Source organism: Paralichthys olivaceus, chromosome 15, assembly GCF_024713975.1.
Source record: "Paralichthys olivaceus isolate ysfri-2021 chromosome 15, ASM2471397v2, whole genome shotgun sequence".
NCBI classification, from domain to species: Eukaryota; Metazoa; Chordata; class Actinopteri; order Pleuronectiformes; family Paralichthyidae; genus Paralichthys; species Paralichthys olivaceus.
This window is the reverse complement of record NC_091107.1, coordinates 15060115-15071649: the sequence shown is the minus strand read 5'-3', so window position 1 is coordinate 15071649 and position 11535 is coordinate 15060115. Positions and strand designations below refer to the sequence as shown.

The following is an 11535-nucleotide window of genomic DNA, read 5'->3' as shown; positions in this document are numbered from 1 at the left end:
GTGCAAATATAGGTTTAATCTTGTGAAAAAGCAGCTTGACGCATTTTCCAAGATACTAAAAGCTGAGTTAACTTTCCTCATGACATAAACCAACATAAGGTGATCTCGCCTCCTGCCCGAGTTTCCAAGCAGAAACAGAACAGCTGTTCAGACGCTCTACCGTTTCTCTGAGAGGAAGTTTATTTGTTAATTACTGAAAGCTGCTGCGGTGGTGAAACCCTTCAAGGCTTCTCTTCACTTCAGCTGACACCAGTGCAAAGGGAAGCAGTGTGTACAAAACTACAGGTCTGGAGAAGATTGCATGCGCTTAAAAAAATCTTTACACCAACAATAACTTTCTTATAAATTAGAGTTTTAAGTGGTATAAAAGCATTCGACTGGGGAATGAGTAACGGTCTTAAACACATACTGCAGATTTTTATACCATCACACAAAAAAAGCACTGATGAGTATTACAAATGATCCAAGATTAAAAATAACTTTGTTTTAGTTTGGGATGTAAATTCAAAAAGGAAAATTAGGTCAATTTACTTTCAAACAGAAGAAAATACACCATTATAATGCAGCATGCAGATCAAGATAAATGTCATAATGGTTCGATTAGAATACAGTGATAATGTTGAGTTCAAGGTCAAAATTAAACCACACTTATGACAAATACAGTTTGAATGACATTTAGCCATGAATGTAGTGAAATCCTGTATGTCATTGACTTTGTTCCTGTGTTTCATGGTACAGCAGCAACTGGAGGGTGTCCCAGCATGCACTGCGTGGAAGAAACATGTCTGTAACAGGTTCGACAACATGTTAATCTAGTATCACACGATCACAATCACACCCATGGACATTTCTCTTTAAGGGTAGAGATTACCCAGGCATGCACAAACAAGGAGAACTGACAACAACTTGATAAAACGCAGCAATGTATTAGGTCAAAAAACATTTTTCAGTAATGACCATGAATGTGTAGATGTACGGTGGGATGAAACCGGCCTTTTGACTTTTCCTGTTGCATGTATAAGTATACATATTTTCGGACCAGATTTTACCCCCACTATAACAATTGTGTAGTTTGTTTGGTGACGTTTTAGAAAGAATAAAACTACACTCTGACAGTCATACTTTAAGTTAATTCATAAAAACTTGGCATATAAAAAATTATTTAAGTCCACAAAAAGTAGTCCTTCACAGTGATGGCTGTATTTTCCTGAAGTCTGACCCTCCAGGGGGAGATTTGGTTTTTCACATGAACACAGGTGAACCCATCTCTCATGTTGGAAGGTTGATGTGTTTCACAGCCTGAGCTCAAATCTGTGTTATTGTCCTGTGTCCAGGTCCCTCATGTAGTCCTGCAGCGCCTGCAGCCTGGCATCAATCTCTGACAGTTCGGCACCCGTATGTATGGAGCTCTCTGGAGGTGGAGACACAGATGTGATGATTAGATGCTGTGGGGGGGCTAGATACTAGATTTACATATGTACAGGAAACACTTTGATGTATCACCTTTTTCTTTCATTCTCTGTGTTGGAGTACTGCACAGTTGTTTCCTGGTTGAAAGGCCTCCTCTTGACTAGGAACAGATTACACATTACAAGAATAAGGCTAGTGACATCCTGTATTTACCTACTATCAAAACAATCCCATGAAAAGACCAAAACAAAAAATGACTTGCTAACAGCTACTGCCTATGTAGCAAAAGCTTGATATACAGCAGTACAGACCTCTGTTAACTCAAAACATATCAGTGAGCCACAATGTTACACTTTCTGTCATTACAATGAACACGAATAGTTTCCCACTGCTGCTATTAAAAGGTTTTAATCCATGACAAAAAAAAAGTGCCGACCGAATGAACGACTGACTCCCTTCTGAATAAAGGCTCAGTTATACTCAATAATAATCCAGTTTACCCACAGTTTGATTTGACACATGCTCAGCGCAGCGGAAGGTTCTCTGCACAGGAGTGTTCACAACAACAACAAATCCTCTGCACTATTCAGGTGAGAGGTGGAGCAGCCAGCTGCAGCAGACAGAGGCAGGAAGTAACGTATTAACTCTGCTGCAGAGATCACCTGGTTTTCTTTAAGTATCCTTGTCTGTGTCTTCTACGTATATGACACCGCATTTTCACTGGGAGATTTTGGGGGGTTTTTTGTTTGTTTTTTTCATTTTTGCATCTGTAGCGTGTTAGATGTGTCATGAACCCTCCCACTCACTCGCAGTGAATCCAGCAGAGATCCCCTGTTGTTAGATTCCCATGACTTTCTACAGACTTTATACTAGGAGGTCAGGCGGAGAAAGTCCAACAATAATCCGGAGCTGCTCATTTGGTTACTTGTGTTCACAGAAGCACCTCCTCCACAGAAAATGTGAAGCATCTGCAAAGTTTGGTGCATGTTTGAAAGCAGCTAAAGTTAGATACAGAAAGGATGGAGCTCTCTGCCCGGAGCACGGAAGTTGAGACGAGGCAGTCCAGCCAATAGTTGAAGTGAGATGAACATAAGACACAAAGAAGAAATTAGAACAATGGCAGAACTTTTTTGAGGAGGGACTTTTAGAGTTGTTGAGATATTACAGGCTTCTAAATGATTTTACTTCAGCTGGGCAGAGGGACAAACAGCCTCATTGGCTCTTTCCTGAGGTAAATGAATACAACCTCCTCTACTGTCACCTTACATTGTTAAAAACTACAGTGCCATGATTTAAGGGGACATTTTGAGACTCATAAAAAAATTGACTTTAAAAGAGTCACACATTGTTGTTTTGGGGTCTTTTCATGGGTTTTGACAGTAAGAAATGTAAAATGCATATACAGATAAGAGATCAGCGATTCATTGTGTGCCAGAGTTACATTATTAACCATGTTACTCACCGCACTGGGTCCATTGTAATTGTAAGTCTGTTTTCTTCCTCTGTTAAGAAAAACACATTAACACGTTAAATCAGCAGCTAAAAAAAAAAAAGAAACACCTATTAAAAAGTGATCCCTTCACCTAAACAGGGTTTTGGCCATTTCGTCCATATCCACTAAGGAGCTTTCAGAGGAGTTCCTGCTCCCTCTCCGCTCCACAGATAAACTCCTGCCTCTGCTGCCAGACCGAACCATCTGAGGATACGCCTCTCTGGAACGTGAACGCCCCCTCTCAGGTATATTGGGCGATGTCAGCATATCTCTCCGTACCTTCCTTTGTCTGACGCAGAAAAACATGGTTACAGGTATGACCCAAAAATGAATATCAGTGCACTGTCAAGAGAAACTAACAGAAACCAACTTTTTTTCCGCCTCTTTCTGTCTGCGATGTCTGTCCTGGATGTATGCTGTCGGGTCAAAGCGTGGTACCCGTGACCCTGGAAGATATAGGAGGGAATCTCATCAATCTCTCTCATCAATGACATTTTGATCTATAAAAGCATCTTTTATGTAATTATTTAAAAAGGGTGAAAGTATGTACAAGTTACAAAACTTATGTTCACAATTAACAGAATAAAACTGTTACACAAGCACACAAAGACAAGAAAAACAGGATCAGTACCAGTAGGAGAGGGTGACGGCCTGGATATGCAAGCACGTGGTCCTGAGGAATCTGCTCTTCTTCCTCTTTCATCTGACCTTTGCACTCTGTCGTAAACCCGTTCTCTGGAGCCTGAGCGAGCCCTGACCGTCCCGTACCTTGATCCTCTCTCACGGGAGAGAGAGCGATATATTTCCCCATCAACCCGAGAGCTGATGTGACCGGACACTGGAGTCACTCGCCTGCAGACACACAAAGAGGACAAATACTGAAAAGATGGACGGATTCAGATTTTGAATGTAAAGTAAGCATTGTACGTGAATGAATGAAAGAGAGAGAAAGTAAAGATATAGTACACGCTGAGATTGTCTAACCCTCTCCGTAGTATCGCCAGTTCATTGGTGAGACTCTTGACACGAACACGGAGAGCACACTCTGATGCTCTCAGCTCCTCCAACTGGTCAGGACAGAGAAGAAAACAAGTTAAATCCAGCTCTAACAAAGAAAACAAGATGAATCTTTTTCAGCTGACTACCAGGTCCACCTGCTCCATTAGGAGTCTCTGCTCCTGGCATCTCTTGCTTGCAGAGCGTTGACTTTTGGCTCTCTCCTTGACAAGCTGTTCCTCCAGTGTCCTGGCCACATCTCTAACCCTCCAGTCCTCTCGTCCAGATGTGGAACCACTTGCAGTCATCTGCAGTTGCTCCAGAGCTTTAGTCATAGCCTCCTTCTCTTCTTTCACCAGAGCCAGCCTTGAAAACAGCAGGAGACATCAGAAAAAATCCCAAATCCCTTCATATCGTCGGTGACTAAGATTAACTGCAACCTACTCTGCTCGTAGCCGTTGTATTTCCAGGTCTGCAGATTTGTTAACTCCCCGAGAGGTGAGAGCGCTGAGCTCAGCCCTGAGGGCTCTGACCTCCTTCTGCAGGGCAGCCGGGTCAGGCTTACCCACATAGGGCAGGGGTAAAGGGTAATGTATCCTAAAAATTCAAAACAGTCAGCACATCAAGACAGTTATCACCAATTAAAAAACTGAACTACTGTGTTCAAAAGAGGGCTTAATACAACAAACACGACATGGCCTGTAAATAATATAAAAGTTACCAAAGAGAGACTAACCTGTCAAACTCCACAGTGTATATGAGGATTAGATATCTTTTGGCAGTGAGAGCAGACGACTGCTGATTTCCGCGAGGACGACTAACCACTCCTGCTTTCCTGTTACGTAGCAGCTCCAGGTCAGCATAGGTCAGGAGGTCAAGTGTAACTGAATCGCTCATCTGAAAAAAAGTTCACTATCAAAAATCTGAAAATAAAGATTACACCACATCAAGACAGAAAAAAAACCTGAATAGAAGATATGTCATGTCTACTCTATTAAAAATATATAAATATAATATTTTTATATTTCACTTTTGAGAATTGCAATGTAATTGTACAAATTTGACTGCTTGACTGTTTTTGTGCTTCATGTAATTCTTTTGTTTTAGCCACAAACAGCCAGGGTGCTGATGTCTGGTGGAGCAGTGCAAACAAAGGTTTTGTGTGTTTGTGTGTACTGTACTTTTGTGTAAGCAGTAGCTCAGCTGGGATGGATTTCTCTATGTACCCAAAATTCAAATTGTTATACTTATTTTCCTCCAGGCTCTTTTCCGTTTAGCCCATGTCCCTGTACAATAATGAAGAGGGAGAATACGACAGCTCGGGCTAACTGTACATTTTTCGCTCAAGTGGAAACGCTGGACACGAATGAGTCTTGCCTCAGCTCACACAGCCTCGAGCGAATGTGTGAGTGTTTGTGTTCACATCGTTCTACTGACCTCATGTTTACTCATTCCGCCACTATTTTTTTTAGAGTATCTGTATAAAAGCAGTGTCACACATACCTTTCTAACAGCGGATTCCAGCATGCTACAGAAAATGGGAAACTGCTTGAAGTTGCCAGTTTTCCGAGTGAGATCCTCAATGTCTAAAACAAATATAAAATAAATGAACAGCGTTAGTGGGACTATTTGTGCCAGTGATGAGAATAAGTCAATGACAACTGTTTGCTACTTACATGCTGGATCAAACTCCCCCCTCCACTGATCCGCTGTCATTGAGTCTGAGATTTCCACCATCAGCAAACCTTTGTCCACCTCTATCTTTACAGAAAACTCCACCCCTCGAAAATCAATGTCCTCCATCACCTCAGAGCCGCCCTCCATTGCTCTGGTTCTGTACAGAAGAAATAAATGTTATCAATGAAGTATAGGCTGCTGAAATCAACTGACTACTATTACAAAATACACCTGGGTAATGTTAGTGAACATTTTTACAAGTTATTGTCTGGCTGCCAAGTCATAATACAACTGAAGCCAGGAACAAACTACTAGATCTATAGCCTGGTCATAACCCTACATTTCAATTGCTTGGAATGGCTGTTTGGACCACAGACAGAAAACAGTGGATCCCATTGTTAAGTCAACACATGTTGTCTCTTGGTGTAGAGACTCAATCCAGATGGAGCCATTGTGTTCATATGAAAATCTGAAATGGTTTCCCAATAGTTTAGAGTCAGAAAGTTACAGGGAATTTCCTCAACAGAGGATCAAAAAAAGTATATCTTGGAGAAAACTGAAGAGAGAAAACTGAGAAAAACAGTCAATAAGTGATACATAGCATGTTTCTGAGTATTTCATGTCCTGAGGGGAAAAAACCCTAGCAAGGATTTATTTTAAACAATATTTAATATAAGCAAGTTATGAGTGCCATAATGAAAAAGTGGCCAACTTTGCTTCAGATTTTCTAAAAAAATCTACAGTAACATCTTCTGAAACTTGACCTACAGACAGTGGAGGTCCCCATGATCAAGGGTGAGGTGAAATATCTGTGTCACCTCTCAGGGATGATAAATATATATATATATATATATATATATAGATAAGCAAGTTAGGAGTGTCCTGATGAAAAAGTAGCCATCTTTGCCTTTAATTTTCAAAAGCACGAAAACATGTATAAATCATATTCCATTACATTGCACTTGTTGTTGTCTTGTGTGGAAATCAAATAAAACATCCGTAATACGTTTCATAAACTTCAGTGTGAGACAACGCATTTCATCTCACACTGCCTGTCCTCATCATAACATACCACGAGGGGCGGTAGTGAGCACACTGAGTGCGTTTTAAAAGGTACCGTCACTTTCATTGAAAAAAGTTTGGTTGATGGGTCATAACATATGTCGAGGAGTAAGCAGATGCATTAGCTCGTGTTTTACGGGGTAAGTTATTATGCTATGCTCCGTTTTGCTGTGGTACAGTCTCATTGATATTTCGCGCTTGGCTTCACTTTCTCCGGTGCACAGTGGGAGCGACAGTGACGGACGGTCTGTGTCTGCTCCTGCAGCACAGACACAAACATCGTGGACCGTGTGGCTGTTCGTTGTTCAGCTACAACAACGTGACACGCGAGGCTCGGTTCCTCTGAGAAAGAAAAAAAACACGTCAGCTGCCACTTCTCCGTCAATAGGTCAGCTAGCAAGACTGACATCTTCGCTCTCGTAACGTTGACGTTAGCTGAGGTTAGCTAGCATGGGCAGTGTCGTTGCTTAACACTGGGTAACTCGAGTTAGTAAATGTGACCCTCGGAGAGCTAACCAAACTGTTCATGTGAAACACGCGAGGATATTCAGCGAGCAGGAACAAGTGAACGTTACCTTTGGCTGCAGTAATGCTCCTTGTTGACGTGAGTCGTTAGCACTTAGCTACCCGTCGGAAACACATCGCGGTGAGTTAGCATGGAGCAGTGAACGTAGCAGCTAGCGGCTTGACCGGTGTTACAGTGGAGCCCATCGCAGTTCGTGAAGCACCGGCACGATGGAGGCTGCAGCGGTTCAACAACCGGGAACCGTTAAATTCTTCTTCGTCTGTCAGCGCGCCCTCCGCTGCCTCTTCTTCTGTCTGAGTTTGATGAAGCCTCGCCGCGTCTCAGGGGCGTTGCTGCCCCCGCTGGTCAGGATGACGCACTGCACCCACTGTACGACAAGAGTTGATGTTGAGAGTAGCGATAGAAGAAGTCAGGGAGGGCTAAGAACCACAGTTCAGTTCCACCCAGTAGAGCACAGACTTCCACCAAGACCCAACAGTCTCCTTATGAAACCACAGTTAAATTCACTAGATGTCTGATTGTTTCCCTCAAGAGCCATTTATTATTATCTGAGAAACAAATGAAGAAGTTGAAAAACGCCCTATCTAGCAATGTTAAACAAAAGTGTGATCTGGATCCTTCCCCTGATCTGGATCCATACCAATATATAATGTTTTTTTGCTTGGGTGCTGCCTCACCCCTCAACAACATTTCATCGAAATCGGTTGAGTAGTTTTTGTGTAATCCTGTGGGGGGAAAAAACTGAGAAAATATCATAACCTCCTTGGTGGAGGTAATAAAACTGTAAATTCTACATTTTAAGTAAAAGTCCTGCACACAATAATGATTCATAGTAGTATCACTGATAATTCAGAAAAATTACTTCAAGTAATTGCAATATTTATATATATACATTGGCATGTTACACTTTATCTGTCTAACCAAAATTGCATTTACAATGATATGATGAACAATGAGAACCAAGTAACTCTTCATATTTATAAAGCTTATTTTCTGGCACAGTTGTGTAAACGCTGTATTACATTGAATCAGCTCTCATGTTGATAAGTGTGGACCCTTTTATGTTCAGCTATACTGTTTGTTTAAATGGTTAATAGTAGTTTCAAGTAGAAAAACAAGTGCTTCCTGTAAATGTTTGATTAACCTGTTGCATAACCCCTGAGCCGACGTCTGCATGTCTTCACTTGGTCTTAGTGAGGGTCCGTCTCCATGGAGACGTTGTTCACCCATAAGGCAAAAAGTAGCCTCAGTGACTCTGAAGCCTGAGTTCGTAGCTGCTCAACTGTAAAAAAAAAAAACACAGACAACACAAGAGTGTGACCTGGAGTGTGTGTTTGCTGAAGAATGACTGACTGAGGGTAAGTTTTTTTGTCATCCCATGCAGAACTCTGCATGGAAAAAACACAAAAGCCGTGGGACTTAGTCTCTCGTTCCCATGACTCCTAAGAAACCTCAGCAGTGGCTTCAAGTGGTCGGACATGCAGGTTTGTTGTCATTTATGTTGCTCTTCTTCTACAACAAAAAAAAATTCACTGGGTAAGTACTGGAACAAATACCATGTCTTGTGTGCTTTCTTTTTGTTGCTTGTCTCACACAGGGAGCTTTCATGTAGGTGATTACGGCACACTGCTGAAGAGGTACTGTAAGGGGGAGCAACAATGTTACCTCCGTCTGATGGCGGACACTCTGAGATCCTTTGTTCCTGCCTACCATGGTGTTGTGCAGCGTGACAAGCAGGATTACAACATGATGGATAACCTGCTGACCCACTTCAACACACCTGCAATCATGGACTGCAAGATGGGCAGCCGGTAATTTCTTTAATGAAACAATGCAAGGTCAAAGGTGGAGACACAGTCAAATAGTAACTTGATATACTTACATATGTCAGACTTTGGTTTTCATTATTTCGAGTTAGCATATTATTTTAGTCATTTTATTGTTGTTCCTATTGGAAAGGAATGTGTTTACCTGCTTTGCATTGAATACAAGCGATATGCCCAAATAACAATAAAATTAATGAGGCACTGTCCTTCACAGCACATACCTCGAGGAGGAGCTGCAAATGGCCAGAGAACGTCCCCAGCCTCGTAACGACATGTATAAGAAGATGGTGGCTGTGGACCCAGAGGCCCCTACATCCCAGGAGACAGCCCAGCAGGCGGTGTTGAAAACCCGGTACATGCAGTGGAGGGAGACGCTGAGCTCCACAACAACTCTTGGGTTCCGCATCGAAGGATTCAGGGTAAGAGCCAGTTCACTGATTCATCCTTTTAAATATGTGTGGAGTGTACTGCTGCAATGCATAGTCTTTAAAAATGTACCAATGAACATGTATTTTGAAGATAAGATAAGAGAAGTGCTAAATTCTCTTGGACATCACAGTATTTGCAGCATAGAAACAATATCACATACATTCATCCATCACACATTTATCTGCATAGATAACAATTTACATTAAGGGCAATATAAAACAGTATCCACATATTTCAGCCTTGGTGGAGTTAATGTCACTCTCCGATATATAATATATACTATAATATAATCATTACATGTCCTGTGCAGAAGGCAAATGACGAATGTCACACAAACTTCAAACAGACCAAAAGCAGAGAGCAAGTGACGGAAGCACTCAGCAGTTTTGTTGAGTCCAGTGCGCACATCATGGTGAGTGTGATCTTCCCTTAAACTTTAATTTTCTTCACCTGCTTCCTTCTCTTTGGTCATTCTTGTATATTAACTTTCAGTGGGGGTATCTGAGACAGTTGAAACAGCTGCGGCAGGTCTTGGAGGCATCCGACTTCTTCAGAACACACGAGGTTGGCTGTTGCACAGTGCACTAAAACACTCATGAGATAAGAAGTAGAAAATGTATGATTATGTTTTTGAGGCTGCTTTGGAGAGGTGTAGGCTGGTGATACAGTGCATTTGTGATTTTTCTTCACACCCGTTTCCCTGCAGGTTGTGGGCAGCTCCCTGCTGTTTGTGCATGACTGGACAGGCAGAACAGGAGTCTGGATGATCGACTTTGGAAAGACAGTAGCCTTGCCTTCACCACTCACCTTGGACCACCGCACTGCCTGGGTAGAAGGCAATCGAGAAGATGGCTACCTGTGGGGACTGGACAACCTCATTGACATATTAGGAAACATGCTGCCGCTGTGCTAAAGGCCACTCTCAAAATGTGTGGAATTTTACACACAAACTTCCCTATAACACTTACAAATGAATTACTGTAGATGGGTTGGCTTCTGAAATGTTGTCAGAATTGTAGGAACAAAACGGTAATTAAAAAAAACAATTGAAGGTGAAATGCAAGATTTGTTTGATAGGTTACAAAAACTCAGCCCCAAAAACAGTCTCAGTCTCGCAGGAGATGTCCGACTGGGCAATCTTGAGACGACATCCTCATTAGTTCGAGAAAAACATCAGGAATAGGCAATTATAAGCTAAAAAATATCTGTTGACATCAGAAATGTAACAATATCTCATTAAAATGTTGCCAAAACTATAAAGTTACGATGTGGACAGTTATTTTCTGCATTTAAAAAAAGTATACATTACATTTGCTGCTCAATTATCATCATTATTCAATCAATTTAAATACATCATATAGACCAGCTGTTTGTATCCTATTATTCGTCTTGATGGTTGGTGGCATTTGGTATGTATACTGTATATGTGTTGTTACTTGTACTTGTATCTTTCTGAGGGATATTTGAGGTGTAGACCTTACTGAGTTATTACATTTTGGGAAAGTTATGACATTTTAGCCTCAAAGGGCTGTTTGACGGCAGAGAATTGCTTTGAAGGTTACAATTAGGTTTAGTACAGGTCAGGGTTAAAACACAGAACCCTCGATGAGTGGTATGAGGCACCATGGGTATTAAAATACATTAAAAAATTCCTCATTAAAACATAATTGATTGGACAAAATCCCACCATGAAAATAAATAAATGAAGTAATTTAATAAGAGAAGGTTTAAAAGACCTCAGACACAGGGCTCTTCCCTGGCTGTTTAATTAAAATACACATGTTAATATGACAAATTCTAATAAATAATAATAAATAAAAGCAATAATAATAAAAACGAAAATCATAATAGGAGAGGTGTTTGTGTAAGTCATTTATACAAAAATGTCTTACACAGGGACAAGCACTCAGACACACAATAATGTATAAAATGTGCTTTACAAATAGTATATATTGTATTCAAACATGTTTTGTTGTACTAACCAAATATCAGATATCAATATATTAATATGCATTCATAGATTTTCAGGTATTAGAACATCATGTCAGAATGATTAATAAGCAGAACTCTATATCTGAAACAGAATATGAATGAAACTCTAAAGTTCACCTGATGCA

General features: G+C 41.0%; 2 protein-coding genes across 7 annotated transcripts; one reads left to right on the top strand and one right to left on the bottom strand.

Moving 5' to 3' along the window:
* Nucleotides 1–157: 157 nt before the first annotated feature.
* ccdc61 (coiled-coil domain containing 61) lies at nucleotides 158–7477 on the bottom strand. 4 transcript variants are annotated; one of them, XM_020085286.2, is made up of 13 exons: nucleotides 7213–7477; nucleotides 5575–5732; nucleotides 5402–5484; nucleotides 4635–4795; nucleotides 4343–4495; nucleotides 4057–4264; nucleotides 3887–3969; nucleotides 3534–3754; nucleotides 3273–3348; nucleotides 2994–3191; nucleotides 2873–2912; nucleotides 1504–1570; nucleotides 158–1411 (listed from the first exon to the last, which is right to left on the bottom strand). In XM_020085286.2, exons 2-13 carry the CDS (start codon nucleotides 5720–5722, stop codon nucleotides 1317–1319), a joined length of 1533 nt encoding a protein of 510 aa, XP_019940845.1. In that variant the 5' UTR covers nucleotides 5723–5732; nucleotides 7213–7477; the 3' UTR covers nucleotides 158–1316. The 4 variants fall into 4 exon arrangements, with proteins under 4 accessions (XP_019940845.1, XP_019940844.1, XP_069366244.1 ...); XM_020085285.2 differs by having other exon boundaries at nucleotides 3869–3969; nucleotides 7213–7455; XM_069510143.1 differs by having other exon boundaries at nucleotides 3869–3969; nucleotides 4048–4264; nucleotides 7213–7424.
* On the top strand, nucleotides 6662–10678 carry itpkca (inositol-trisphosphate 3-kinase Ca). Of its 3 annotated transcripts, none has more exons than XM_069510148.1 (7): nucleotides 6662–6777; nucleotides 8548–8647; nucleotides 8761–8974; nucleotides 9204–9408; nucleotides 9765–9830; nucleotides 9911–9982; nucleotides 10125–10678. In XM_069510148.1, exons 2-7 carry the CDS (start codon nucleotides 8599–8601, stop codon nucleotides 10329–10331), a joined length of 813 nt encoding a protein of 270 aa, XP_069366249.1. In that variant the 5' UTR covers nucleotides 6662–6777; nucleotides 8548–8598; the 3' UTR covers nucleotides 10332–10678. The 3 variants fall into 3 exon arrangements, with proteins under 3 accessions (XP_069366249.1, XP_069366247.1, XP_069366248.1); XM_069510146.1 differs by having other exon boundaries at nucleotides 9729–9830; XM_069510147.1 differs by lacking the exon at nucleotides 6662–6777 and having other exon boundaries at nucleotides 8362–8647; nucleotides 9729–9830.
* The last annotated feature ends 857 nt before the right edge of the window (nucleotides 10679–11535 follow it).

Excerpts from the sequence above, each read along its gene's own strand:
- ccdc61 (XM_069510143.1), bottom strand. The coding sequence starts at position 5,722 with ATGGAGGGCGGCTCTGAGGTGATGGAGGACATTGATTTTCGAGGGGTG. Across the intron at positions 5,485-5,574 it reads GGGGGAGTTTGATCCAGCAT|ACATTGAGGATCTCACTCGG; the intron begins GTAAGTAGCAAA and ends TATTTGTTTTAG. Across the intron at positions 3,192-3,272 it reads CAGAAAGAGGCGGAAAAAAA|ACAAAGGAAGGTACGGAGAG; the intron begins GTTGGTTTCTGT and ends TTTCTGCGTCAG.
- itpkca (XM_069510146.1), top strand. The coding sequence starts at position 8,599 with ATGACTCCTAAGAAACCTCAGCAGTGGCTTCAAGTGGTCGGACATGCA. Across the intron at positions 9,409-9,728 it reads TCCGCATCGAAGGATTCAGG|AAGGCAAATGACGAATGTCA; the intron begins GTAAGAGCCAGT and ends TGTCCTGTGCAG. Across the intron at positions 9,831-9,910 it reads AGTCCAGTGCGCACATCATG|TGGGGGTATCTGAGACAGTT; the intron begins GTGAGTGTGATC and ends ATTAACTTTCAG.